Raw genomic sequence first — 27,989 nt, forward strand, 5'->3', positions numbered from 1 at the left:
TGCGTGTCTGAACTGTGGGGTGCAGTCCTGCTGTTTGGCTGCAGTCTGATTTTACTGAAAGGAAGGATGTTAGTGTCTTCTTGGACAAGAACACTAATTTGGGCGAGTTACAGCCTTGATAGTGACAGGCTGCTTTAGACACTGCTCTATTGCTAATTATCTTTCCTTTATTGTTGCAGAGAAAGAATTATTTTAGCTTCGGAAAGATCCTTTTCAGAAATACCACTATCTTCCTCAAATGTGAGTTTTTGAATTTCATGAGTCTTATGTTTCTTAAAGGATATTGATGAACTGTTTGAATACATGTTTTTCTACCCTTCATGGTCTACTTTCAACATACTAGTCTGACTCTGTGGAGGGATGAACACATTTAGAGTTACTGAAGGGTTTTCACTGAGTCATCTGTGAACTTTTTCCACTTATTTTTCTCTTTCTCTTATGTATGTATCACACTATGTATAATTTGTGTTAGTTTAATAGTATACTATAACATACATGTGAAGTATATATTTTGTACTGCATTGCATTTATGGTAGAAACTCAGGCACATTTCTGTTGCGTTATATCTGACTAGGCTGGCTGATTTCCCGCATGGTGTTTTGCTGGTGGTGTTCTGGGATACAGATATCCTGCTCATTTCACTCTTGGATGCTTGTTAAATGTTCACTGAACGCATAACCTTTGGCTCAGAGCAAATACGTCCAGTAGATCTTTTATTTGTCCAAGGAGTGTTTTACCACCCTAAGGAAGAGGAAACTCAGTGAGATTATCAGGAAAGAAGGGATTGCACAGGACAGAACCAGTTTGTTCAGTTGGGCCACTGCTGTATCTGAATCTGAAATATGCCATTGTGCATTAATAAAAAGCTCTGCACTCTGAAAGTGCTTTTATTTTATAGACTACGTGATCATAGGCAGCTCTCTCTCAAGACCAGAGGTGAAAATCTAGGTCACTGATACGGGCTTCTATATATCTCTCCCTGAAAGTACAGAATTCTGAGTTGTGGCGTATATGCCATGTGCCAAGACTCTTTTTGAAGAGGGAATTTCTTTCCCTCACTGAACTTACATTCTAGTGACATAACGATTTTACAGGCAGATTGCTGTGAAGAATATATAATGCTCTTGATAATAAAATGTCCCAAGCACAGACTTGACTTCAGTGAAAACCTGCTTTGTTGTATGGGCTTTTATTGGGTTCCTAGGTCAAAGTAGCTGTTAGGGACAGAGGGGTTTTGATTCCTGTTGTTGCCTGAATTGCATGTTGATCATCTGTATTTTGATCCAGTTGTAGCTGGCTAAGTCAAACTCACATCATTGTTTATTGTAAGATTTGAGCCTTTTAAATGTCACATTATTTTCTTTGTTACTTTAGTGCTTTCTCACTTATCAGTTGTGTCCATGTATGTTTTGTGGGTGTGATATATAGCTTTCCATGGAGCACATCGGACAATTTCTGCTGTCTCTTAAAGCTTTCCACTGAAAGTTTTAAACATTTAATTTTTATTGAGAAGGTAGATTTGTAGAGAGAAGGACAGAGAGGAAGATCTTCTATCTACTGGTTCACTCCCCAAGTGGCCACAATGACTGGAGCTGAGCCAATCTGAAGCCAGGAACTGGAATCCTCCTTTGGGTTTCCCATGTGGATACAGCATCTCAAGGCTTTGGACCATCCTCTGCTGCTTTCCCAGGCCATAAGCAGGGAGCTGGATGGGAAGTAGAGCCAGGATATGAACCAGTGCTCCTGTGGGGATGTTGGCATTTATAAGTGGAGGATTAACTAATTGAGCCATTGTGTTGCGCCTAAACTTTTTATTTTAACATAAATTTCCCTTGAAATTGTTTAGGGAATAGTTTCTTATTGGCTTTTAACTAACTAGTTTGAATATTTCATAGTCAATTATAATATCCATATAATTTCCACAAATTCTTTTTTATTTTTTATTGTAAATTTAGATATACAGAGAGGAGGAGAGACGGAGAGGAGGATCTTCCCTCTGATGATTCACTTCCCAAGTGGCTGCAATGGCCAGTGCTATGCCGATCCGAAGCCAGGAGCCAGGAACTTCCTCCGGGTCTCCCACGCGGGTGCAGGAACCCAAGGCTTTGGGCCATCCTCGACTGCTTTCCCAGGCCACAAGCAGGGAGCTGGATGGGAAGTGGAGCTGCCAGGATTAGAACTGGCGCCCGTATGGGATCCCGGTGCATTCAAGGCGAGGACTTTAGCATCTTGGCCACCGCGCTGGGCACCACAAATTCTTTTATTAGGTCAAATTTTACATAATTTGAAAGAGGCCTCTGAAACTATGCTGATAATTGGAAAGTTAGTTTGAGCAAAGAAAAGGGGAAGCTTGTATTGGGTTGCTTCTATCCACTGGTTTCATTCTCCAAATGACTGCAGCTGCCAGAGCTAGGCCGGTTCAGAGCCAGGGGCTTCTTCTGGGTTTCCCATTTGGGTTCAGGGTTGGGTCATTCTCCTTTTCTTTCCCAGGTACATTAACATGGAGCTAGATGTAAAGTGGAGAACCTTGCACTCAAACCTATGCCATACAGAATATTGGCATCCTAATGCTCAACTCAAGTAGTAAGCTACAATGCCAGCCCTGCTCTGCCAGTCTTGATGTCTTTTAAGGTCTAACCATGAATTATCCCACCATTTAGTAATAACAAATATTGTCTTATGACATTCCTAGTGCTCTTATTCCTTATGTTTATGGTTGGAATACAGCTAGTTGTTCCTACCCATTCCCTGTTAGCCTAATGCAGTGCCATTGTATCTCTGTGTACCTGTGCTCTGCTCAAAAAATATTTGAACAATACTGTAAGATTGGTTGTAACTTAGGACTGGGTTAACACTCCCAAGTTTTTCCCAGTAGAGGTGTAGAAGTTAAAGTCTTAAGGCACATGATATACCATAGTTTTAGTAGGTAAAAAACTGCTTAACTATTGTTTTCCTTCTATGAACAAAAGTTTTCTCTGAAGAAAGTCCATTGCATTTAGCATATATTTACTTCATTATTGTGTGCTTGGAAAAGAGCTGGTTTTTTAGTGTCTCAGGCTAGATTTGGAAAGAAATATATGTTAACAGTTTAAGAAAAATGCCTTGGAAACATCTTTTATTCTCTAAGATTTCTGTCGTTACAGTTGATGGAGAACCTTGCGATCAATCTTTGAATATAACCTGGTTTCTTAAAAGTGCTGACTGTTACAATGAAATCTACAACTTCAAGGTAAGGAGTATATCATTAGACTTTCCTTGGACCTCAGGGGTCATCTGACCCCAACGTGTTATTTTTTTTTATATATTTATTTATTTATTATTGGAAAGGCAGATACACAGAGAGAAAGAGAGACAGAGAGAAAGAACTCTCATCCGCTGGTTCACTTCTCAAGTGATCACAGTGATCGGAGCTGAGCTGTTCTGAAGTCAGAAGCCAGGAGCTTCTTCTGGGTCTGCCATGTGGGTGCAGAGTCCCAAGACTTTGGACCATTTTCGACTGCTTTCCTAGGCCACAAGGAGGGAGTTGGAAGGGATGTGGAGCAGCCAGGACATGAACTGGCACCCACATGGGAATCTGGGGCATATAAGGTGAGGACTTTAGCTTCTGGTCTATCATGCCAGCCCCCCCCCCCCCCCCCCAAGCAGCATCTTAACTGCCCTGCTAAATACCTGCTATAGCATTTAGTTTTCAGTTATCGATTTCTAATGGAAGTGCATGATTATTGGTACACTATAGGTGTCACTGCTTTAGTTCCTGATAAAGGAAGAGGTTTTACTGTGGTTTTTTATGCTGTCACTTCAAGGCAGATAAATATACTACTATTATGAATATAGTTTATACACGAGCATTGAAGATATATTGTTCTGAGATGGATTTTTTTTTCAGGCCTTCCCCATTCTGTTTTCATGCTCCTGATTGCACAGTTCACATCATTTCTTTGTTGTCCTGCTCCCTTTCCCTGATTTTTTCTTAAAATTTCTTTACAAAGATAATTCGTCTATGTTTTAAAAAAAAATTCTCCACTGCCTGGCATGTTTTTGGAACTTAAACATTTCGTGCCTCTATTTAGTATTAAAGTTTTCTGTTATCTTTTGTGCAGTGTTGGGTAATTTTTTGTTTTACTTTTTAATATAATGTGTAGAATTTATATGGTAGAAAGGACTGAAAAGGTAGAAGAATTTAGGAAGAGATACTGTCTCCAGAGTAGGGTTTAAAATTGAATTTACGGGCCCGGCGGCGTGGTCTAGCGGCTAAAGTTCTCGCCTTAAAAGCCCCGGGATCCCATATGGGCGCCGGTTCTAATCCCGGCAGCTCCACTTCCCATCCAGCTCCCTGCTTGTGGCCTGGGAAAGCAGTAGAGGACGGCCCAATGCTTTGGGACACTGCACCCGCGTGGGAGACCCGGAAGAGGTTCCAGGTTCCCGGCATTGGATCGGCGCGCATCGGCCCGTTGCGGCTCACTTGGGGAGTGAATCATCGGATGGAAGATCTTCCTCTCTGTCTCTCCTCCTCTGTGTATATCTGGCTGTAATAAAATGAATAAATCTTAAAAAAAAAAAAAAAAAAAAAAAGATTTTATTATTATTGGAAAGCCGAATACACAGAGAGGAGGAGAGACAGAGAGGAAGATCTTCCATCTGATGTTTCACTCCCCAAGTGAGCCGCAACAGGCCGGTGCTGCGCCGATCCGATGCCGGGAGCCAGGAACCTCTTCCGGGTCTCCCACGCGGGTGCAGGGTCCCAAAGCTTTGGGCCATCCTCGACTGCTTTCCCAGGCCACAAGCAGGGAGCTGGATGGGAAGTGGAGCTGCCAGGATTAGAACCGGCGCCCATATGGGATCCCGGGGCTTTCAAGGCGAGGACTTTAGCCGCTAGACCACGCCGCCGGGCCCAATAATAAAATCTTTAAAAAAAAAATTGAATTTACAATAAAAGGTTCACGTATTTGAGACATTGTATAAACTGTCCAAGATGTTGGCAGATTCTGTTCTGCAGTTGTTGTGTGAGTTAAGAATCTGAAAGTCTTTTTGAATTGCCTCCCGATTAAAACGTGGAGTGACAAACAGGTACTTTGAAATGCAAGAGAGGAGCTGAGAACAGCAGGGGCCAGAGCAGAGCTGTGAGCAGGGCACAACAGTCAGAGCTGCTAGGTGAAGCATTGGCAGTGTGCTGCAAAGCAGGAGAACTGTTCTGTGCCATATGTCCGTGTGTGTGCCTTAGTACATCTTGTTGTTGACACTAAACTCTTAAAAATCACCTGCGTAATTTTTATTTTTAAGATTTTATTTTTATTGGAAAGGCAGGTCTGATTTTTACGGAGAAGGAAGGATCCTCTGCCTGCTGGTCTGCTCCCCCAATGGCCCCAGTGGCCAATGCTGAGCCGATATGAAGTCAGGAGCCAAGAGCTTCCTCCAGGTGTCCCATGGGGTGCAGGGTCCCAAGGCTTTGGGCCATCCTCCGCTGCCTTCCCAGGCCACAAACAGGGAGGGGAATTGGAGCAGCGGGAACACAAGTTGATATGTATGTGGGATCCTGGCTCTTGCAAAGTGAGGTTTTAGCCACTGAGCTATGGCGCCGGGCCTGGGTAACTCTTTTTTTTTTTTCTAATTTATTCATTAATTACATTGTGTTGTAATTACATAGAATCTGTGATTCTCCCCTGGGTAACTCTTTAAGTGTATTTGTAGATGACTGAGTTCTCTGGATTCTGGCTATTTCTCAATCTTCCCAGAATTATTATAGGAACTACCCTCTGGGAGCCAAAGAATGAAATTCTGTGCTTAAGCATTTACTAGTGCCAGAGTCTCCTTTTAAAATTTTTAAAATTTATTTAAACAGCAGAGTTAACAAAAAACGATGAGAGATGGAGAAAAAGAGAGAGATCTTGCATCTTTTGATTTTATCCCCAAATGATCTACACCTGGGGCTGAGCTACTTTGAAGCTAGGTGCCACGAAATCCATCCAGGTCTCTCATACGTGTGACAGCGGCCCAAACACTCAGGCCATATTTTGCTGCTTTCCCAGGTGCATCAACAGGGAACTGGATTAGTAAGTGGAGCAGCCAGGGGTAAAATCGTCACTCACATGGGATGTTGGCATCAGTTGGCTGTGCCTCGGTGCCAACCCCTTACCTTAGATTTGTAAATCCTGTTTCCTGATCTTTGCCTTATGCTGTTAATATATATATTAAACTCAAATTATATTTCTGCAGCAGATGATCTTGTTATCATCTAAGTATCTTTAGTTGTCAATGATTGGTTAGTCTTTGGATTTGCTCTTTTTTCCAGGCTGATGAAGTGGAGACATATTTGGAAAATCTTAAGGAAAAAAGAGGCTTGTCTGGGAAATATCTAACGTCATCAAAGTTGTTCCAGAATTGCAGTGAACTCTTTAAAACACAGGTAACCTTTCACAGTAGTTGAAATGGAAGAGGTGAAAAATCTAGTATCTGTGCTTTTGCCTCTGTTCATTTCCCGACTTTAGTTTCTTCCAGCAGGATTAAGTTGGACCTTTATTCTGAAAGGTGCATAGTCAGCTCCTGACGTGTTAATCGAAAAGAGTATGTGATTTCTTTTGTGTATAAAGAGCCAACACATCACTTACAGATCAGAAAACTCATCATTTTAACCATTTGTAAGCGCACAGTTGTATTCATATTATTGTGCAGCCACTGCTTCTTCATTTTTTGAGAAGTTCTGTCATCACAAGCCAAAACTATACACATGAAGTAACTCCCGTCCTTAGAAAGTACTGTGCTGCTGCTGTTCATATGGGTTTGGTTAGTCTGGAGACCTCTTACGCATGGAGTTACACACTTTTTACTCCTTGTTTTATATAGCTTTTTCACCTAGCGTGATATTTTCAGGTTTCCTTGTTGCAGAGTTTCTGCATCAGAATTTCATCCTCTTGAAGATTGAATAATTTTACGTTGTATATAAATACACATTTTGTTTTTGTGTCACTTGACATTTAAGCCTCATTTAAAAATACAGTTTTGATTTACTTATTTTAGTGGAAAATCATATACAGAGAGGAGGAGAGACAGAGAGGAAGATCTTTTTTTTAAAGATTTTTTTTTATTGGAAAGTCAGATATACAGAGAGGAAGAGAGACAGAGAGGAAGATCTTCCATACATTAATTCACTCCCCAAACAGTTGCAATGGCCAGAGCTGCGCCAATCCGAAGCCACGAGCTTAGAGCCTCTTCCAGGTCTCCCACGTAGGTGCAAGGTCCCAAGGTTTTAGGCCACAAGCAGGGAGCTGCATGGGAAGCAGGGCTGCCCGACATGAACCAGTGCCCATATGGGATCCTGGCTCCTGTAAGGTGAGGACCTTAACCACTAGGCCAATTCACTGGGCCTTGAACCTGATAGTTGGAACTGTTGTTGCCATATCTAATTGATATGTCCCCGTATAAACCAAATTATGTAGGTTTACAGATCTGTTTCAGATCTGAAATCTTTAAAGAGTGTCACTGCCTTAAGGTTAAATTTCATGCCTTGTTTTAGGGAAAGAGGGAACAGTGAATAATATAGTTCTCTTTATATAAATATTTATATAAAGGCGGTCATGAAGGTTCTGATCAAAAATTATTTTCTTGGAAATAATATTTAACAAATGTGCTGTTCTGTGCTTAAAAAGGTTTATCATTTTTTTTTTTTTTTTATGGAAGAGCGATTTTACAGAGAGAGAGAGGAAAAGATCATCCTTCCACTGGTTTACTCCCCAAATGGCCTGAATTACGCCAATCTGAAGCTAGGAGTCAGAACCTTCTCAGTCTCCCACATGGGTGCAGAGTTACAAGGAGTTTGACCATCCCCTACTGCTTTCCCAGGTCACAGGCAGGGAGGGAGCAGAATCAGAAGTGGAGCAGCTGGGATAGGAACCAGTGCCCATATGGGAAGCCAGCTCTTTGAGGGGAGGATTAGTCTGTGGAGCCATTGTGCAGACCCTTCATCAGTGTTTTGCTGAAAACATTTTATAGGTATTAAAAAAATTATTACATTGGGCTTGGCGGCGTGGCCTAGTGGCTAAGGTCCTCGCCTTGATCCCATATGGCTGCTGGTTCTAATCCCGGCAGCTCTACTTCCTCTCTATCTCTCCTCCTCTCAGTATATCTGACTTTGTAATAAAAACAAAATAAAATCTTTAAAAAAAAAAAAAAAAAGTTCATAAAAAAAAAACTATTACAATTGTAGTCTTTGTTTTGTTTTTACTACAATAACAGCAAAAGGGAGAGTTGGGGGTGGGATAGAGAAGGATCGCAGAGTCTTCTGTCTGCTGGTACAGTTCACAAATGGACGCAACGGCCAGGGTTGGGCCAAGCTGATATCAGGACCCAGACAGTATCCAGGTCTCCCATAATGGTAGCAGGGACCCAAGCACTTGGGCCATCTTCCAGTTGCTTTCTCAGGCATGTTTATCAAGATTTCGGATCAGAGAAAGAATGATACAGACTTGAACCACCACTCTGATATGGGAGGCCAGCAAGAGAAGCAGCAGCTTAACTCACTGTGGTGCAATAGTTTAATGACTGTTTTTGAAGGTGGGGATTGTGCCACAATTGCTTGGGATCTTTGGTGGTTGAGTCATAAGGTCTCAGTTCTTGTCATGGCTTAGGGAACGTGAAGGTAAACTTTCGGTAGTGGACAGATGTTAGAAGAAAGAAGCAATGTCGTGTTGAGTAGCTTGTGTATTTTCCTCTGATATGCCAAATAACTTTCCCAACCTGGGAGTGTTAAATCTATCATTCTTGAATTTAATTATGGAAAGCTACCCATTGCACTGTGTTATACCAATATACAGACTTTTCCATCTGTTGTAGCCATTGCAGGGTTTTGGCACATAACCTTATGGGTAATAAATGAAGTTTAAAAACAAAGAAAAATAGTTGAATTTCAATTTAAAAAAGCAGTCTTTTTTAAAAAAAGATCTTTTTTTTTTTTAAAGCAATCTTAAAGTAGTTTTAAACAGCCTTATTTCTATACACTTTTATAAAGTCTAAGATATTTGAATTGAATTACAGTGTTAGTTACTCATCTACTGAGGTTCTTGGATTTAAGTCTTATTTTCCTCCTCTTTAGAACTGAGAGGGAGTTTTCTGATCTTCTAATGTAGTTATATACCCTGTATTTGCAACTTTGTCTTTCTTAATGCTTGACTAGCCCATTTAATTAATGCTGTTTTACTCATGGGTTCGTGATTACTTGAAGATTCTCATCTGCTGATTCTGTTTTGTTGAATTTCTGTTAAGGCATTATGTTTTGCTTCATCCATTTTTGTGACTTTTGAATTACACTGTTATTACTTACTTTTAATCTTAGTTTTATGTGTCTTTTCTAGAGCTTTTCTGGGGATTTCGTGCATCGACTACCTCTTCTAGGAGAAAGACAGGAGGTAATTGTCTTCCTTATGTATTTCTGAAAATAAAGTAAAAGCTGTGAATTAATTTTTTCCTTTTTTTTTATGTTTAAAGGTTAAGGAGAATGGAACAAATCTTACCTTTACTGGAGACAGAACTGTAAGTTATTTTGGGATTCTGTTTTATGCTTGTTTAAGTTCCCTCAGTATGGTAATATTTAGAAAGAAACTCAAGACTGAATGCTATATTCTAACTGTTAATAATGGTTGTCTCTGGGTGATACTGTGAGCCATTTTGATTTTGTAATTATTCCTACCTTCCCCAGTAAGTAATTGGTAACAGAAGCTTACTTACAAGAACCTTGAATGTTATCAAAACTTATATGTGGTGATGTGTGATGGGAAGAGAGTTTGGAAAGTTAAAGTGATGTCAAAAAGCTATAGATATACATTGTATGAATGCTTATTGCACATTCCCCTTCAGACTTGCAAAGTCTTCAAAGAATGTCTAATTAAAAATGTGGAGAAGGTTAAAAAAAGAGAAAAAGATACTTCTCATGTTCTCTTATGTTTCTTTGAAAAACAAATTTATTTTATAACAATGAATATCAGATAATTTATCCTTTTGAAGTATGCAATTTTGTGTTTTGGTTTCTGTTTTTTTTTTTTTTTTTTTTTTTTAATGTACATTCACAAGCAGTGCAGCCACCCACTATATCTAGTTCCAGAAGTCTTTATCACCCCAAAAAGTGGTCCTTTATCCCTTATCAGTCCTCATTTCACCAGCCTCTGTCAGTGACTAGTTTGCTTTGTCTTTTCTGGACACTGGATGCAAGTACAATTGCATAGTACACAGCTCAGGTCTGGCTGCATTCACAGTTTATGAATCTGTCTTTACCTTTGCTTCTTGCAGAGAGTCTTGGCATCAGCCAGAGGTGAATATTAGTGCCTTCTCAGAACTCACTTGGGCCTGTGCACACATCCGGGCGTGTATGCAGAACCCTGCACATACACGTGGCCATCCAGAGTTCCAGGAAGATTTCAGAGCTTTTTACAGCCCCAGTAAACCCTTCATTCTCCCAAAATTTTCTTGGAATTTTGATTTATTCTCTTTTTTAAAGGGTATCTTTTTGTTATTTATTTGAAAGAAGAGACAATATAGAGAAACAGACAGACACAGTTCTCTGCGCAAATGCCTACAACAGCTGGGGCTGGGCCTGGCCAATGCCGGGAACTACATTCAGGTCTCCCATGTGGGTGGGAGGGACCCAAGTGTTTATGCTGTCACTTACTCTCTTCTGGGGCAATTGTTAGCAGGAAACTGGAATTAGGATCCAAACTGGACATGAACCTAGGCACTCTAATATGGTATATTGGTGTCCTAAGTTGTGACATATTAACTCAGCCAGTTGCCCACCAATGGTCAGTTCCTTGATAGCTCTGTTGCTTAAGGTCATATCAGGCAGCTTTTGTGTTTTATGATTGCTTCCCTCTCCCCGGTCTGCTGGAGGGACAGAGAAATGCTGGTTTGCTGCCCGCATACCTGCAGTTTCTGGGATTGAGGAGCAGTGGAAGCCTGCAGTGAGGAACTCAGTCCAGGTCTCCCACAAGAGTGGGAGAAACCTAACTACTTAAGCTACTGCTGTTGCCTGTCAGAGTCTTCATGAGCAGAAAGCTGGAGTGAGGAGCTGGACATCAGAAATCTAGATGCTCTGTAGGATGTAGGTGCCTCAAATGCTATGCTAAACATCCGCTCCTTCCGCTGAGTGATTTTGACAAGTGTCCTGAATATAGTGTTGTTCACGGTGAGTGTTCCCAGGGACAAGGCCTGAGAATGGCAGTTGTCAGCACTCTGCCATTCTGGTTAGGTAGTTTGTCTTTGAAGGACCTCCTAACCTGCTTTGTCCCCACAGCTGGCTGCCAAGCTGCTGTTTCTCATAGCTCTCATTGTTTTGAGGACCTTTTCAAGGAGCTTGGTAGAAGGGAATGAAATAAGTATTCCAAGCTTGCTTTTCTTATTGAGATTCAGCTATTTTTCTTCGTTTTTAAACTTTATTTTTCATTTTAATTTTTTTTTTTTTAAACATGCATGTTTGTGTGCATGCACACACACGAGAAAGAGAGGTGGGGGTAGGGGGAGATATAGATATCTTAAATGGCCAGAACAAATGGAACTTGGCCAGGCTGAAGACAGTTACCAGGTTACCAAGATCTGTGCCCAGGTTCTCTCTTGGGTGACAGGAATTCGAGTATGTTGAGCCTTGCCTTGTTGCAGCCAGCGTGTCATTCTGATTTCAGTTTGTCATTTGTTTTGCTTTTGTTTTTTCCTTATGTAGCATTAGTGAAGGATAAAGGAATGTGACACAAAGGTGGAATAAGCATTAATTGTGTGCAAAAAACAAGATAGCCATTGGGTTTTTGTTAATATGTCAAAAACCTAGAAAAGTATGTATAAGCAGAAAGAAGAAAATAATCTCTGAACTCCATCTTGGTTTCCTGCTCATGTAGCAGGAATTGAAGTGCATGGGCTGTGTTGTGCTGCCTTCCAGGCATGCTTCAGGACGCTGGATTGGAAGCACAGAGTACCTGGACCTTGAAGCAGGTGTTTCAGTATGAAATGCAGCGTGTTCTAAGTAGTGACTTCACTTGCTATGCCACAATTTCTAGCCCTTAATTTAGTTTAAAAAGACAATGCTGGGCCCGGCGGCGTGGCCTAGCGGCTAAAGTCCTCGCCTTGAAAGCCCCGGGATCCCATGTGGGCACCGGTTCTAATCCCGGCAGCTCCACTTCCCGTCCAGCTCCCTGCTTGTGGCCTGGGAAAGCAGTCGAGGACGGCCCAAAGCCTTGGGACCCTGCACCCGTGTGGGAGACCTGGAAGAGGTTCCTGGTTCCCGGCTTCGGATCGGCACAGCACAGGCTGTAGTGGTCACTTGGGGAGTGAATCATTGGACGGAAGATCTTCCTCTCTGTCTCTCCTCCTCTGTGTATATCTGGCTGTAATAATAAAATAAATAAATCTTTAAAAAAAAAAAAGAAAAAAAGAAGGATTTAAAAAAAAAGTGCTGCATGCAGTCTGTATTATCTGGCAACTTTGAATTTTAATTTAGCAATGTAACATGTGTGCTTTCCAGTTTGGTCAGTGTGTTGCATCATTACTTCTGGATAGTATCCTAAGGTGTGAATTTATTGCCACTTTTTTGCTATGTATTTCATTATGTGCAATATTAAACAGTGTTGCAGTGGCTCTTGTAGTGACATTTTACTAAGTAATTACTTTTTACTTAATATTCACTTGAAAGAGAACGAGTGCATGCTAGTGTACTCTCATCTACTGCCTTCCCCTGACGCACTCCAGAAAACTCGCAGGGCCAGAGCTGGGCCAGGCCTAAACCAGGAGCTGGAAACCCAATCCAGGTCTCCACATGAGTGACAGGACACATCACTTGAGATGTTCCCACTGCCTCCCATGGTGAGCGTTAGCAAGAAGCTAGAATCAGGAGAGGAGCCAAGATAGATCTCAGGCACTCCAGTATGGGAAGTAGCAGTTTCAACCAATGCCTTCATCATTAAGCAAAATACCTGCCCCTGTATTTATTTTTACATCTTTATTTTCTGCTTTCAGAAGAACTGTATTGGTAGAAGATTTTATTTCATAACCTAAAAGTAAAAATTCATTGTAGTTGTTTTCTTGCAATTTCAGTTGTGCAACACGATTGATAAAGTGAGATCATTTTAGTTTTGTTGCTGTTTAAGTTTTACATTTCACTAGTGAATTTGTGTATTGAGCACTATATTTTATAGGTGCATCATATTTTGTTTTCCATAATTTTTTTTAAAGATTTATTCATTTTATTATTACAGCCAGATATACACAGAGGAGGAGAGACAGAGAGGAAGATCTTCCATCCGATGATTCACTCCCCAAGTGAGCCGCAACAGGCCGGTGCGCGCCAATCCGATGCCGGGAACCAGGAACGTCTTCCGGGCCTCCCACACGGGTGCAGGGTCCCAAATCTTTGGGCCGTCCTCGACTGCTTTCCCAGGCCACAAGCAGGGAGCTGGATGGGAAGTGGAGCAGCCTGGATTAGAACCGGTGCCCACATGGGATCCCGGGGCTTTCAAGGCGAGGACTTTAGCTGCTAGGCCACGCCGCCGGGCCCCATGGATTTTTTTCTTTAAAGCGGATTTAAATGAACTTTAAATTCCTTAGTTTCATGAGTTCGGTGTAAATATAATAAGGTTTCCTAGCATGACTAAACATTCAGGTTAGGGATTTTAGCTTTGATTTCCTTCCTAAAATGTAAATATGTTTGTTAGGATTCTTGTAACAAGCTGTGAAGTATGCTTCCTGTTACGGATTTATAGACTGCATTACCTTGTTATATGAACACTCTGCACTGACATGGATGAAAGGAAAAGAGTGTACCATATTGCTGGGCATACTGTAAACTACAACTTGCATGTTGTGTTAATTAACTTGTGCTCTCAACAGATGAAGAATTGAGATTCTTTTTCCTTTTCTAGGCAATGCATGAACCATTGCAAACTTGGCAAGATGCACCTTACATTTTTATTGTACACATTGGCATTTCATCCTCAAAGGAATTATCAAAAGAAAATTCATTGAGTAATCTTTTTACCAGTAAGTTCAAGTAGTTTTCTTATTGAAGTTTGTTCTTTTCTGGTTGTGTCATACAAGGTAGTACTATAAAACTGCTTTTAGTGAGGGAGTAATTTTTTCAAAGTGAAAAAACTGAAATAAAAATTATTTTCTGCACCTAGTTTTGCCAGCACAGTCAGAGATACTTTGCATTACTTGCTAACTAGGTATTAAAATATTAGATTTCATTTTATTTTATTTATTTATTTAAAAAAGATTATTAATTTTAGTTGAGAGAGTTAGAGAGAGAGAGGAGGAGAGACGAAGATCTTTCGTCTGCTCATTCACTCCCCAAATGTCAGCAACGGCCAGAGCTGAGCTGAGCTTAAACCAGGAGCATGGGAGCTGCTGCTGCTTTTTTTTTTTTTTTCTTTATTTTTAACAATCTTTATATAGTTAATTAGGGCACAAAGGTTCAAGGGCTACAGGAAAGTGGGTAAGACTATTATTTCCACATTTTTTTTTCTGTATCTGGGGTAAAGGGGGAAATAAAGGGGAAAGTCCTACCCAGTCTCCCACCCATCCCAGGTCCCCGATGTGGGACATGCTCAGAGGGTCTTGCTCAAGTGGTTTGATAGTTAGGGATTGTTGCCGGTCTTTCCATTCCAAGCACGATGAAGTCACTGCAGAATCCAATGATTGACATAGTCCGCCCTAGAGTCTCCATTTGCCCAGTTTTTCACTGCCAACTTATGGCTGGAGTAGTTTATTGGTTTGTTCTGTCCTCTGTTGTGGTGCCAGGTATCCTCTGCAGGTTCTGATAGACTGCCATATCCTCCATGTGCACCTGCTTATGCTCTCCACGAGCATGGGAGTTTCTTTTGGGCCTCCCACATGGAGGCAGGGGCCCAAGACTTTGGGTCATCCTCTACTGCTTTCCCAGGGCACTAGCAGGGAGCTGGATTGCAAATGGAGGAACCAGGACATGAACTGGTACCCATATGGGATGCTTATGCCACAGGTGAAGATTATCCAGAATACTGAAATCCAGAATACTGGATTTTAATTTTCACCATTTGATCTTGCTGCATTTTAAATTTTTAATTAGTGTTGTTCTTAATATTCTGAACTAGAGGGCCCAGCGGCTTGGCCTAGCAGCTAAAGTCCTCGCCTTGAACGCACCAGGATCCCATATGGGTGCTGGTTCTAATCCCAGCAGCCCAGCTTCCCATCCAGCTCCCTGCTTGTGGCCTGGGAAAGCAGTCGAGGACGGCCCAAAGCCTTGGGTTCCTGGAACCAAGTGGGAGACCTGGAAGAAGTTCCTGTCTCCTGGCTTCGGATTGGTGCAGCACCGGCAGTTAGGGTCACTTGGGGAGTGAATCATCGGATGGAAGATCTTCCTCTCTGTCTCTCCTCCTCTCTGTATATCTGACTTTGTGATTATATATATATATATATATTCTGAACTAGAATTATCAAAATGTGGAACTTTTGTAGTTAATACGAGTAAGTGTTATTGGCCCAATTTTTTTGTTTGTTTTGTTTTCCTTTCCACTTTTGCTATCTAGTTCATGGAGTCAGCATGTTTTACCTGGAATTTTGTAATAACTTCCTAATTGGTCTTCCTAATTGGTTGTTTCCTTCATGGTTTCTTCTTTTTACTTTGTAGTTTCCTTCTCTATCCTGCTTTTCAAGCAGAATATTGAATAGAAATAATAATGCTGCCAGTCCATGTTTTGCTGCTGAGCTGACTTTACTGGCAATATTGGAAAATTTCACTGTTATGTATGATACTGTAGATTTTATCCCTCCATAGCTGAGCCTTCCTCCCCCATATCAGAGGTTCACATGGGCATGCATCCTGTTCAACTATGTCAACAGTGTTAAAAAGAAAATAAAATAATAACAAAGAAAGTATGTTCTATAAAGCACGAAAATAATGTGTTGTAAGCTATGTCTGTCTGAAGTGTTTAGAGTTGAGAGGAGAAAGGCAATAACTATGGATAGGCAGCCCAGGGAAGGCTTTGTGGAGGGAATAGTCAGAGTAGTCTTCAAAGGTGTGAGTGTGGGAACAAAAGGGCTTTCCCGCTTGTTACTGGAACACACATAGGGGAGCTTTGCAGGATGTGTGTGGACTCTTGAGAACCCTTAGTGAATTTCGGAGTATTGTGCAGGTACAGTATTCACCAGGATTGAAGTGGTTAAAAGGAAATGATTCAATGAAATTTTAAAATAAATTGATCCAATGCATTTGATGTTTTTTAAAACTTTTAAATTATAAAAGGTTTTAACAGTTTACCTATTTTTATCTTATTTGAGAGAGAGGGAATCTTCAGTCACCCAAATGTCTACAACATTCAGTGCTGGGCCATGCCGAGCGAAGCCTGAAGCCTGGAACTGAATCCAGGTCTGCCTCGTGGGGAGTGGTCATAGCCACTTGAGCCAGCACCTGCTGTGTCTCAGGTTGTGCTTAGCAGGAAGGTGGAATTACAAATGGGATGCCAGTATCTCAGATGGCATCCCAACCACTGCCAACAAACTATTCCATGGGACACATTTTAGGTAATGTTTTATTTAACCTTTGAGTCTATGAAATTAATTCTAAGGACTGTGTTTTGGCAGTGACTGTTGAAGTAAAGGGTCCCTATGAATACCTCACTCTTGAAGACTACCCGTTGATGATCGTAAGTGAACTTATATTCTTCAACCTTATTGTGAAAGGAGTTTGATTTGGAAGATCACCCATGTTATGTGGCAGTGTTCTTTTTTATATAGTTCTGTCCAACTCAGAAAATGTTGCCCTTAGCTCTGAACTTCTGTTAGACTGCAGCCTTGTGCAACTCAGCATCTCCTGTGTGCACTTGTTTTTTTAATCTGTAAATTAAAGAAGTCACAAACGTTGTGCATTTGAGACATGCAAGGCACCTTGGAGACCATCTCATATCCTCTCTGGGTTCCAAAGCAAGCACTTCTTGATATAACCCTGTAGTTTCTGATCCCACTTAAATACCCAAGTAATGAAGTGTTCAGCTCTTCTCTGGTTGTGTGTGTGTGCGTGCACAAATGTGTATATTGTGCCTATGTCTAGGTCTGTTTTTAATCAGTTTTCTTTAAAAGGTTACATTTATTTGGAAATTAAAGTTATAGAAAGAGGGAGGCAGAGAGAAGGAGAGCTTCCATGCACTGATTTACTCTACAAATTACCACACTGACTGAACTGGTTTGAATTTTGGAGTTGGGAACTCCATCTGTATTCCAAGAGTACGACAGGGACCCAAGCACTGGGGCCATCTGCTTTTCCCAGGTTTGGTAACAAGCAACTGGTTTGAAAGTGGAGCAGCTTGGACTCAGTCCAGAACTGTGATACATCACAGTGGCAGCTTAACTTGCTGTGCCACAACACTAACCCCTCTTAATCTGTTTTCAGATTTCTCTTGCTTGCTTTTTTTCTGCCCTGTCATGCAGTCTCTGGATGTACTTTTTCTTGTCGCATCTCTGCACTCTTAACTGATATCATTGTTCAGAATATGGAAACAGTCTTGAAGATAGGTCCTTAGATAGCTTCTTTCCTAGAAGAGAGAATTCTTCTGTGTGTGTTAGAGGTAAACTCCAAAGATCTACTGGTTCTTTTCTAAATGGAAAATGGTATATACATATTTAGTAGTTTATCACTCTGTATTGATTCTAAATCCTGATACTTGACTCTTGGCCCTAATTTTCCTTTTTATTTCTCACCTGATTGGATGACAGTTTTTCATGGTGATGTGTATTGTCTACGTCCTGTTTGGTGTTCTGTGGCTGGCATGGTCTGCTTGCTACTGGAGAGATCTCCTGAGAATTCAGTTTTGGATTGGTGCTGTCATCTTCCTGGGAATGCTTGAGAAAGCTGTCTTCTATGCAGAATTTCAGAATATTCGATACAAAGGAGAATCTGGTATGTCAACAAAAAATGGTTATTGGCTTAAGGGATGGGCAGATGAGCTATGTGAAAATTTTCCCTAGGTCACTATTGACTAAATAGATTAAACTCTTCAGTTAATTATTAGAATCACTGATTGTGACTTTTGTTATAACTTTATATAATTAATGGATTTAGAGGTATAGAAGTAATTTTATTAGAATCGAATTCATAAAGCCTGAGAGTGACCATTTAGGAAATGATCGTAACCACTGTCAAATCTCAGTTACTATTGATTTCTAAGGTAGTGTGTACATCTAATAAAGAAAAATTGGAAAGAAAATGAACAGTGCTGATTTTCTTGTAAGATGTCGTTAACACACACTTCAATTTCAAAAATCTTAAAATATAGGCAGAAAGTACAGCTAGGAATTAGAAAAATACAGTAATACCAAGAAAATAGGATGGTGCTTATATTTTTAATAAGGTGAGCTGATAATGACAAGTTTTGTTTTGCATCAAAATATTTTGTAATAGCTTCAGTTGCCCATCAGATCCTCTGCTTATTAATTATTATTATTTTTTTAAAGATTTATTCCATTTTTATTACAAAGTCAGATACACTGAGAGGAGAGACAGAGAGAGGAAGTGGAGCTGCCGGGATTAGAACCAGCAGCCATATGGGATCAAGGCGAGGACCTTAGCCACTAGGCCACGCTGCCAAGCCCTGCTTATTAATTATTGTTACAAGATACACTATTTATATCTTTCCCTCATCTTTAAAATGACATGAAAATGAGTTGGAAGGTATATGTACCAGCATGCATGCTTATGTGTGTGGTTTGTGCTTTACAAGATTTACCTATAATTCGGCTTTTAAAAATGAGGGGAACGGCCCAATGCATTGGGACACTGCACCCGCGTGGGAGACCCGGAAGAGGTTCCTGGTTCCCGGCTTCGGATCGGCGCGCATCGGCCCGTTGCGGCTCACTTGGGGAGTGAATCATCGGACGGAAGATCTTCCTCTCTGTCTCTCCTCTGTGTATATCTGGCTGTAATAAAAAGAATAAATCTTTAAAAAAAAAAAAAAAAAAAATGAGGGGAACTTTTCTTTGATGCTGTAATCCATAGGGTAAAGTATTCTTTTGAGATTTTAATGAAGTTGGAGGTAGGTACGGCAGAGAAGATAAACTAGCACAAAAAATGCTGTAAGATTGTAAATGCTACTATCTTCTGTACTTGTAAAAGTTGCAGAAAATGTACTCCTTTTAGTAGAACCAGTACTAATACATATTCCAAAGAATTCTAGAGATCATCATTCTGGTACTGAAATGAACTCTCATCCTTTCTTCCTGTAGTACAAGGGGCCTTGATCCTTGCAGAATTGCTTTCGGCAGTCAAACGCTCACTGGCTCGAACTCTGGTCATCATAGTCAGTCTGGGATATGGTATAGTCAAGTAAGTAACTTCCTACGTACAAGAACAGTTGAAAATGATGCTGAAATTGAATTGGTATTGCAGGCTTTGAAAGTACTAGTTAGTTCCGAGAGAATTGGAAGAATTTCTAAATAGGAAGGAGGTTTCTGAAATTTTGTAGTGTTGTAAACACTGGAAGAATACTACTGTTGTCTATGCATTTCACTTCTTGGAGCTCAAGGAGATCTGCAGGAAAGCCTGTAGTGTAACAAATGCCATGAAAACACCATTAGAGTAAATTTGGTGGTGGTGGTGGGGAGACCCTTATTCTTCAAAAAAATTTTGCAAATCAAAAATTTTGCTACTATAACTGTCTAGTAGTTTTTTTGTTTGTTTTTTGTTTTTTTAAGTAACTATCTTACTGAGTTTCTAGGTACTAGATGTTGGGGATACAGCAAGTAAACAAAAGATTTGGAGTTTGTATCTTGGTTGAGGGTGATAGGGGCGCAGACAAAATTTAAGCAAGAGCAGTTAAGTGTTATTATATCAGTGATAAGCGCTGTGGAGGAGGTGAAGCAGGCAAAAAAGGACAGGGATTGCTATGCAGAAGCTGGAGCGTTCAGTTGCAGATAGGGTGGGTTGGAGAAGGCTTCATTTAGTGACAGGAAGGAATTGACCTTTACCGAGTTGAGGAAGAGAGAGGTTGAGGCAGAGAAATAATTTGGTTGTCATCAAATGTTATGAAACTGTATATAGTTAAGGAAATGAAGTGAGATGCATAGCTAAGGAGTGCAAGGACTGTGCTGTTAAGAATTCTGTATCATTTAGGAGTCAGGATGAAGTAGAATTAGCAGAGGAAATGAAAGAATGAGCAGTGAGGCAAGAGGTACACTGAAGACGGTATTCCAAGGATGAGTGATTGGGTCAGATGCTCCTGCTAGGTCAGGTGGAAGGATTGAGAATTATTACCCTTAGTGACAGTAGTAAGAACAGAATTGATGAAGTTGTGGGAATCAAAAGCGTGACTGAACAGAGCTCAAGAGTGTATGACGAGAGAATTTGAAGTTAGCCAGGTATAGGCAGTTTCACAATGTCTTGCTTTAAGTATGGTGGGAGGTGTGAGTTAATTTCTTTTAAATTTACTGCTTCATTTCAAAGGAGTTTTGAGAAAGGGGTAGTGGTTTTTTGTTTTTGTTTTTTAAGATTTATTTATTTTCAGGGCCTGGCGGCGTGGCCTAGCAGCTAAAGTCCTCCCCTTGAACGCACCAGGATCCCATATGGGCTCTGGTTCTAATCCCGGCAGCTCCACTTCCCATCCAGCTCTCTGCTTGTGGCCTGGGAAAGCAGTCGAGGATGACCCAAAGCCTTGGGACCCTGCACAGCGTGGGAGACCCGGAAGATGTTCCAGGTTCCCGACTTCGGATTGGTGCAGCACCGGCCATTGCGCTCACTTGGGGAGTGCATCATTGGATGGAAGATCTTCCTCTCTGTCTCTCCTCCTCTCTGTATATCTGACTTTGTAATAAAATAAATAAATAAATCTTTAAAAAAAAGATTTATTTCTTTTCATTTTAAAAGCAAATTTACAGAGAGGAAGTGGAGAGACACAGAGAGAGTTGCCATTTACTGGTTCCACTCCCCAAGTAGCCTCAGTGGCTGGAGCTGAGTTGATCTGAAGCATTGAACTTGAAGCTTCTTCTTCGTGGATGCAGAGGCCCAAGTTCTTGGACCATCTCTGCTGTTTCCCTAAGCACATTAACAGAGAGCCAGATTGGAAGTGAAGCATCTGAGACTGATTGGACCCATATGAGATGCTAGCAATGCCTATGGAGGCTTAAGCTTCTATGCCACAGTGTCGGCCCTAAATTGTTAAAATGTATCTGTCCATTTAACACATATTTTATTGCCTCCTGTTTGCAAGAAAGTGTTGTAGATTTCTAAGGTTCACCAGTGGGGAGAAAAATCCTGTCCTTTCGTAGAAAGTGTGTATCAGAGAATTTGCTAAGGCCTTAGGCACATGTGACTTAAGGCAGCATCTCAAGCTGCACCATACTATGAGTCACTGCAGAGCTTGGTGACGTGCAGGTTCTGATTTAGTAGGATTTTAAACACCAAAATCTTCTCAAAAATTTTTACATTTTGCTGAATTTTTAGTTTGCAAGTGTACTGTGTAATGAAGTGCAATAGGATATCTGTTTATATTACAAAATTTTTGAAATTTTTAAATTTTATAATTGATTAGGCCTATAAAAATTTATGATCTGTTAAAAACGTGCACTGAAATATGTACAAAAACATATGGTATCTAAGATTACTTCAAGAAAATAGAAAGGATGGGAAGTGGATGAGGTGGGTAGAGTGGGCGTAGGGTTGTTACTTGGCAGAACTGGGTGATGGGTTTACAGGGGTTCATTATGCTACTGTTTTTCAGTATGCATCAAAATTTTCTGTTAATGCAAGTGTTAACAGATGCAGTTGCCAAAAACCTGATCTTAAATTCTGGTGTTCCCCATGTTGTGTTTTTCAGGTGTGTGTTGGTGATCACTGTCACTTATTAAACTTCATATTTAGTGAAGCATAGGTCTGTTTTTACTGTAATGTAAATTTAAAAGATGTCTCAGAATCAGACAAAGAAAGGGAGAGGAAAAGGGAGAGAGAAGGAAAAGGAGAATATCATTATATTCTTAGAATTGTATCTACAAACTATATTGGATCATTAAAAACTAATACGTTTTTAAAAATAAAACTAAAAAAATTGTAGGTTTGTATTAATTAACATAAATTTCTGTTACTTAGCTTGTCTTAGGGTTCATTCTCTTTGTACTCAAACCCTGTTTCTGCTTTTCTTTTAGACCTCGTCTTGGAGTTACTCTTCACAAGGTTGTGGTAGCTGGAGCCCTTTACCTTTTGTTCTCTGGCATGGAGGGGGTCCTCAGAGTTACTGGGGTCAGTACTGCTTAATCACAATTGTTGTGTTCACTTCCATTCTATTGTTTGTGTCTTTAGAGAGTGAATTGGAAGTGTCTCCAGGCTTCTGTACTTTCATTTCTAAGACACCTGCAGGCTCTAATTTTTCAAATATATACACAGTTTGGTATTCCTTATCTGACATGCCTGAGTTTAGAAGTGTTTCAGATATCTGTGTTTTTTGGATTTTGCAATATTTGCAAAGATGTCATTTGATTGAGCATTCCTAATCTCTCATGTCCAAAATGCTCTGTAATTGGAAACATGAGCATTTGCTGTTCTTTGCTTAGTCAGCACTTGAGTTTTAAAGTCTTCCTTAATGTGCAGCCAGTTAAAATCACCCTGTGCTTGAGAATTGCATAATTAGTTGCTTTTTCAAGGAGGGGGAGCTAAACCCTGAGATCTGAGTAATGATTTCTGATAGAGCTGGATTAATGTGAAGAAGTAGGCTTCCCCAGGCTAGTCCTATCATTTTCTTAGTCATTTAAAAATAGATTGTTTAATAGCCTGATTCAAGATGGGAAATCCTATAAATTAGACCTTTAAGAATACTGGGCTCAGTATGTTTTGGAGTTAAGTTGCCTCTTAAATCAAAATTTGTGAACATAAATTGTTTTCCAAACCCCCTCCCCCGCCTTCTTAGGACATTTACCAACTTATTTCTTAGGACATTGTTATTTCTTAGGACTTTTAACAACTTAACTGTTGATTTCTTCTTCTTCCTTTCACTCTGCCATAGTATTTTTCTAACACCTTGGCTCTGATAGTAAACCTGGCCCTCTCAGCAATTGATGCCTGTATTATTTTATGGATATCCTTTCAGTACTGTCCTAGCAGTTGGGTGTTTGTGGTTATATAAAAAGTATAATAAATATAAACTTATAGAAACAGGCAGCATGGTTTGGAGGACAGATAAATTGCTTTACATTTTATTTGGAGGTTGGAGGTGAGCTCTTGGTTGTAAAAATCCTTTGCATTACAGTTCTGGAACTCAATAATTGGTATCTTGATGTTTCTGTAAACCTGGAAAGGTCATTTTGTCCTTGTAGCCTAAATCATAGTAATAGGGAATGACAGCATGGGAACTCACAGCCACCTGACTATTTCCTCCACGTGGTCATCCCTTCACATGCCTGTTAGGATGTCAAGCACTTTGGTAGTTGGCTCTGTGGTAGTTAGCAGCATGTTGCACTGTGTAGCGATTGTAACTGACAGTTTATGTATAATGTGTAAAAGTTGGTAACAAGGGGAGAATGATTATGGCTCAAGTGTTAGTGCTTTTCATTTTCATTCCATTCAATTGCAGAACTGTTCCAAGTGATTAATACAAATACAGAATCATGTGCTGGTTTCTTCTTTCTGCCTCTCTAGATACCTGTTTTTCACCACTTATTTTTCTTTGTCTGCAGGCCCAGACTGATCTTGCTTCCTTGGCCTTTATCCCCTTGGCTTTCCTAGACACTGCCCTGTGCTGGTGGATATCCTTCTCATGGGCTTGTCTGATGATGGGACATTTCTCTGCTTGAAATGGGTTTCCATTGAGCTTTCTGCAAGGAGATGCCAGTGTTGTACTTCTTAGTCTGGGGAATAGTGTATTTTAAATCTTAACAACCTGAGGTTTCAGGTAAGCAGTTTTGTTTGTTTGTTTGTTTTTCCTGTATTTATTTTTAAAATCACATTGGAGATTTGGACTGCACCCAAAATAAAAAAGCTTCTGGCTTATCTTTTTTAAATGAGCATTTGCCATTGATTTTGGATCATCTTATGGGTGAAGTGTTAGAATCATTGGCTGCTTTGTACTGTTTCTTTTAGCCTCTAGCAACTGTTAAATACTGTGAAACCTATGTAAAGATTTTGATACTTAAAATATGGTTTCAGGTGTGATGGCTCAGTGGCTAAATCCTGGCCTTGCACACACCAGAATCCTATATGGGCACTGGTTCGTGTCTGGCTGCTGCACTCCCTCTCCAGTTTCCTGCTTGTGGTGTGGGAAAGCAATAGAGGACAACCCAAATGAGACCCTGCACCCATGTGAGAGACTTGAAAGAAACTTCTGGCTCCTGACTTCAGCTCAGCTCAGCTCTGCCTGTTGCAACCACTTGGGGAGTGAGCCAGCTAATGCAAGATCTTTCTGTCTCTCCTTCTCTCTGTAAATCTGCCTTTCCAATAAAAACAAATAAATCTTTAAAAGAGAAAAAGTGCAGTTTCAGGAACTACATAGATGATTTGACTCTTTTGAAACTCTGAGGATTTAACAGGTTTTGAAACCAGGTTAAATATTTTGCTCCTCTCATTCAAAAAGGCGACTTTAGGATCGTCTTAATATCAACACCCTTCAGAATTAATTTTGGTTCATTTATGGACAAAGTCAACTAGCAGGTAACAATTTTCTGAATAAGTAATGTTTTTCTTTCTTTTTAAGTAATTATTTTTATTTGAAAGGCGGAGTTAGAGAGAGAGAGCTCTTCATCCACTGATTCACTTCCCAAATGGCTACAACAACCAAATCTGAGCCAAAGCAGAGCCAGGATCTTCTTCTGGGTCTCCCTTATGGGTATAGGGGTCCGAGCACCTGGGTCATCCTTATGTTTCCATGCCATAATCGGGGACTTGGATCACACGTGGAGCATTTGGGACACTAACTGGTGGCCATAAGGGATGCTGGTGCCATAAGCAAAGGCCTAGAATTCAATCCCATGATTTCAACCCCTCTTCTGGTTCTTCAAATTAAACATTTTTAAAAATATATTTTTATTTTGAATTCTGATTTATGTGGTACAGTTTTGTATAGGCTGGGGTTCCTCCCCCAAACTCCCACCCCCCAACAGATTTTCCCCATTTTACTATGATAGTGTAGTTTTTCATAAGGAATCATAATTCTATTAGTCTCTTATTTAAGTGTACCTCGACATTGTTGGTACAGACAATGTCAGACAGTCCAGCATCCCATTGTCTACACATGTCCAACAGTTTCATTGGGAATCTATCTTTCGTCTGAAAGCAGGGATACATGTTTCATTATTTCCCCACATCTGTACATGATAGACCCCAGTACTCCATCACTATACATTTCCATAATTGAGATGCTGTGAAACAAAGTCAGCAACTGGTATGAGTTAGAACAGCCACAACAACAACAACAGCAAATTACAGCACCATGAGAAAAATGCACCACAGTAACCAACACATGAGTGACAAAAAGAAAACACAAACGTCTCTTGGGAAAAATTATGCCACCGTGTAATCCATGAGCCAGCAATGGATTTGACAAGAGAAAAGGAGTTATTTGGAATAAACAAAACTGAAATAAAAAACATCAAAACACATGGGATACAGCCAAAAAGCAACCAACCAACCAAAAAACAGTATGGATCAGATTATTGAAGTTACAATTTCCAAGTTGGTTTCCTTATATTAGAGAGAACATATGGTATTTGTTCTTTTGTGATTAACTCATTTCACATAATGGTCTCTAGTTGGGACCACCTACTTGTAAATGGTAAAATTTCATTCTTAATAGCTGAATAATATTCTATGGAGTAGCTGTACCACAGTTTCTTTAACCACTCTTCGGATGCACATCTGGATTGTTTCACTGTCTTTGCTATTGTTGATTGTGCTGCTGCAAATACAGGATTACAGATCCCCTTCTCATATGCAGATTTCACTTCTGTTGGGTATATTCCTAGGAGCAGGATAGCTGGGTCATATGGCAGGTTTATTTACAATTCTCCAAGCATTCTCCATACTGATTTCCACAGTGGTTGTACTAGCCTACGCTCCCACCAGCAGTGAAGGAGGGTGCCTTTCTCCTCACATCCACGCCAGCAGGTGTTGTTAGCTGAGTTCTGAATATAGGCCAGTCTGACTGGAGTTAGGTGGTACCTCAACATGGTTTTCATTTGTATCTCTCTTATGGCTATGGAGCCTGAGCATCTTTTCATATGTCTGTTAGCCATTTGAATATGTTCTTTTGAAAAATGTCTGTTCATTTCCTTTGCCCATTTTGATACAGGATTTTTTTTTTTTTTTTTTTTTTTGCTGTCCCTGGGTTTCTGAAGCTCTTTGTAAATCCTGTGTATTAGTCCCCTGTCACTTGTGTAGTGTGCAAAATTTTTCTACTATTCTGTTGTTTGCTTCTTTGTTAATTGTTTCCTTTGCTGTACAGAAGCTTTTTAGTTTGATGTAGTCCCATTTGTCCATTTTGGCTTTGGTTGCTGTTGCTTTTGGCGTCGTTTCTAAGAATTCTGTCCCTGTTCCTGTATCTTGGAATGTGTTTTCTATGTTTTCCTTTAGTAGTTTGATGATTTCTGAGTGTAGATTTATGTCCTTGGTCCATTTAGAGCTAATTTTCGTATAATGTAACAAGTATGGGTCTTACTTCTTAATTTTGCAAGCTGCTATCCAGAGTCCCAACAGCATTTGTTGAATAGTCCAGGCTTTTTGCCTGGGTTGTTTTCAGGGGTTTTTTGTTTGTTTGTTTGTTTGTTTTTGTTTTTTGTGAAAGATTAGTTGACTATACATGTGTGGGCTCCTTTCTGGTGTTTCTATTCTGTTCCACTGATTTTCTGCTCTGTTTCTGTACCAGTACCAGACTGTTTTGATAATCACTGCTCTGTAGTATGTCTTGAGGTCTGAGAATTCTGCATTTTTTTATTAGGGACTTGGATCTTATTAGGGACTTGGGTCTGTTGGATGAAAGATACAAGGTTTTTTACTTTTTTAGGCTTATTTTTAATTTATTTGTGTTTTATGTATGTAATCCTACATTTAGTTGTGCAGTACTAAAGTCTTGATGGATTGTGACTGTTGGAAAGAGCTGAATGTGAAAAGAATGGTAATTTGTGAAATTGAATGAATTGCTAGATAGTAGATAATCTGAAATTGAAGTGTTCTGATACAAAGTGGCCAATGCTTTTCAAGATCAGTCTCTTTCCAAGCACCTTTTGTGTATTTCTGTGGAACTTTAGAGGAGCGGAGAGGGTGGGGAAGTTGGTCAGAATGTGCTATGCAGTCAGCAAACTTGGTGAGTGGGTCACAGCTATGGGTTTGCCAAAGGGTAGAACGAACTCCGGCTCCTGATTTTTGTCTCTGCTCCTTGTCCTAAAAATTGGACATGAGAGCAAGTATAATCTTGAGTAATTGTCAGTTCCCTTCCTGTTCTTCTGTCACTTTCTACTTGGGAGCAATGCTCTGAAAATGGAGAACTGTTGCTTGGGATTCTTGAACAGTAATAACGTAGGGTTTCTTAATCCAGGCTCAGACAGGCAGCAGGTGACAGGTTCTGGCAGGTTGCCTGAGGGGACTAAGGGAAGAGCTTTGGAAGGCTGGGGACACACATGTGATCGTGATGCTAGACTGGGTTAACTGGGAAAGGTGAAAACACAGCTGCCGCCTTCAAAGGAGAAAGAAGGGAGATACCAACTCCTTGTTCTTTGTCTGGCTCTCATTTTCTTTTAATCATTCTCCATAGCTCTATTTTTTCTTTTTGGTTTGCTTCCCAAGAAAACCTCTTTGTGTCTTTATTTCTCCTTTTTTTTTCTTTTTAATGTTTTTATGTTTTGTTCTTGCTATCTGTGTTCTTATTTTATCTTTATGACTTCTCTTCAGTTTTTCACTGAAAATGTTGATTTTGGGGTTCACCTGTTGTGGTGCGGTGGGCTAAGCCACTGCTTGGGATGACTGTATCCCATGTCAGAGTGCCTGTCTCCACTTCCAGTCCAGCTTCCTGCTAATACTTATCCTG

General features: G+C 40.3%; 1 protein-coding gene across 2 annotated transcripts in view; it reads left to right on the forward strand.

The window, feature by feature from the left end:
• Window positions 1-27,989, forward strand: part of TMEM87A (transmembrane protein 87A) — a 43,205-nt gene that overhangs the window by 1,253 nt on the left and 13,963 nt on the right. The window contains exons 2-12 of one of the 2 annotated variants that reach the window (XM_058666004.1): window positions 180-240; window positions 3,144-3,229; window positions 6,290-6,403; window positions 9,345-9,398; window positions 9,478-9,522; window positions 13,887-14,004; window positions 16,585-16,646; window positions 17,713-17,896; window positions 19,219-19,318; window positions 22,129-22,222; window positions 22,983-23,065. In XM_058666004.1, the coding sequence (XP_058521987.1) occupies window positions 180-240; window positions 3,144-3,229; window positions 6,290-6,403; window positions 9,345-9,398; window positions 9,478-9,522; window positions 13,887-14,004; window positions 16,585-16,646; window positions 17,713-17,896; window positions 19,219-19,318; window positions 22,129-22,222; window positions 22,983-23,065 (1,001 nt within the window). Of the gene's footprint in view, window positions 1-179; window positions 241-3,143; window positions 3,230-6,289; window positions 6,404-9,344; window positions 9,399-9,477; window positions 9,523-13,886; window positions 14,005-16,584; window positions 16,647-17,712; window positions 17,897-19,218; window positions 19,319-22,128; window positions 22,223-22,982; window positions 23,066-23,652; window positions 23,722-27,989 lie in introns of both variants that reach the window. The other variant, XM_058666005.1, reaches the window with a different exon arrangement.

The sequence above is a fragment of the Ochotona princeps genome, chromosome 6 (assembly GCF_030435755.1).
Source record: "Ochotona princeps isolate mOchPri1 chromosome 6, mOchPri1.hap1, whole genome shotgun sequence".
NCBI classification, from domain to species: Eukaryota; Metazoa; Chordata; class Mammalia; order Lagomorpha; family Ochotonidae; genus Ochotona; species Ochotona princeps.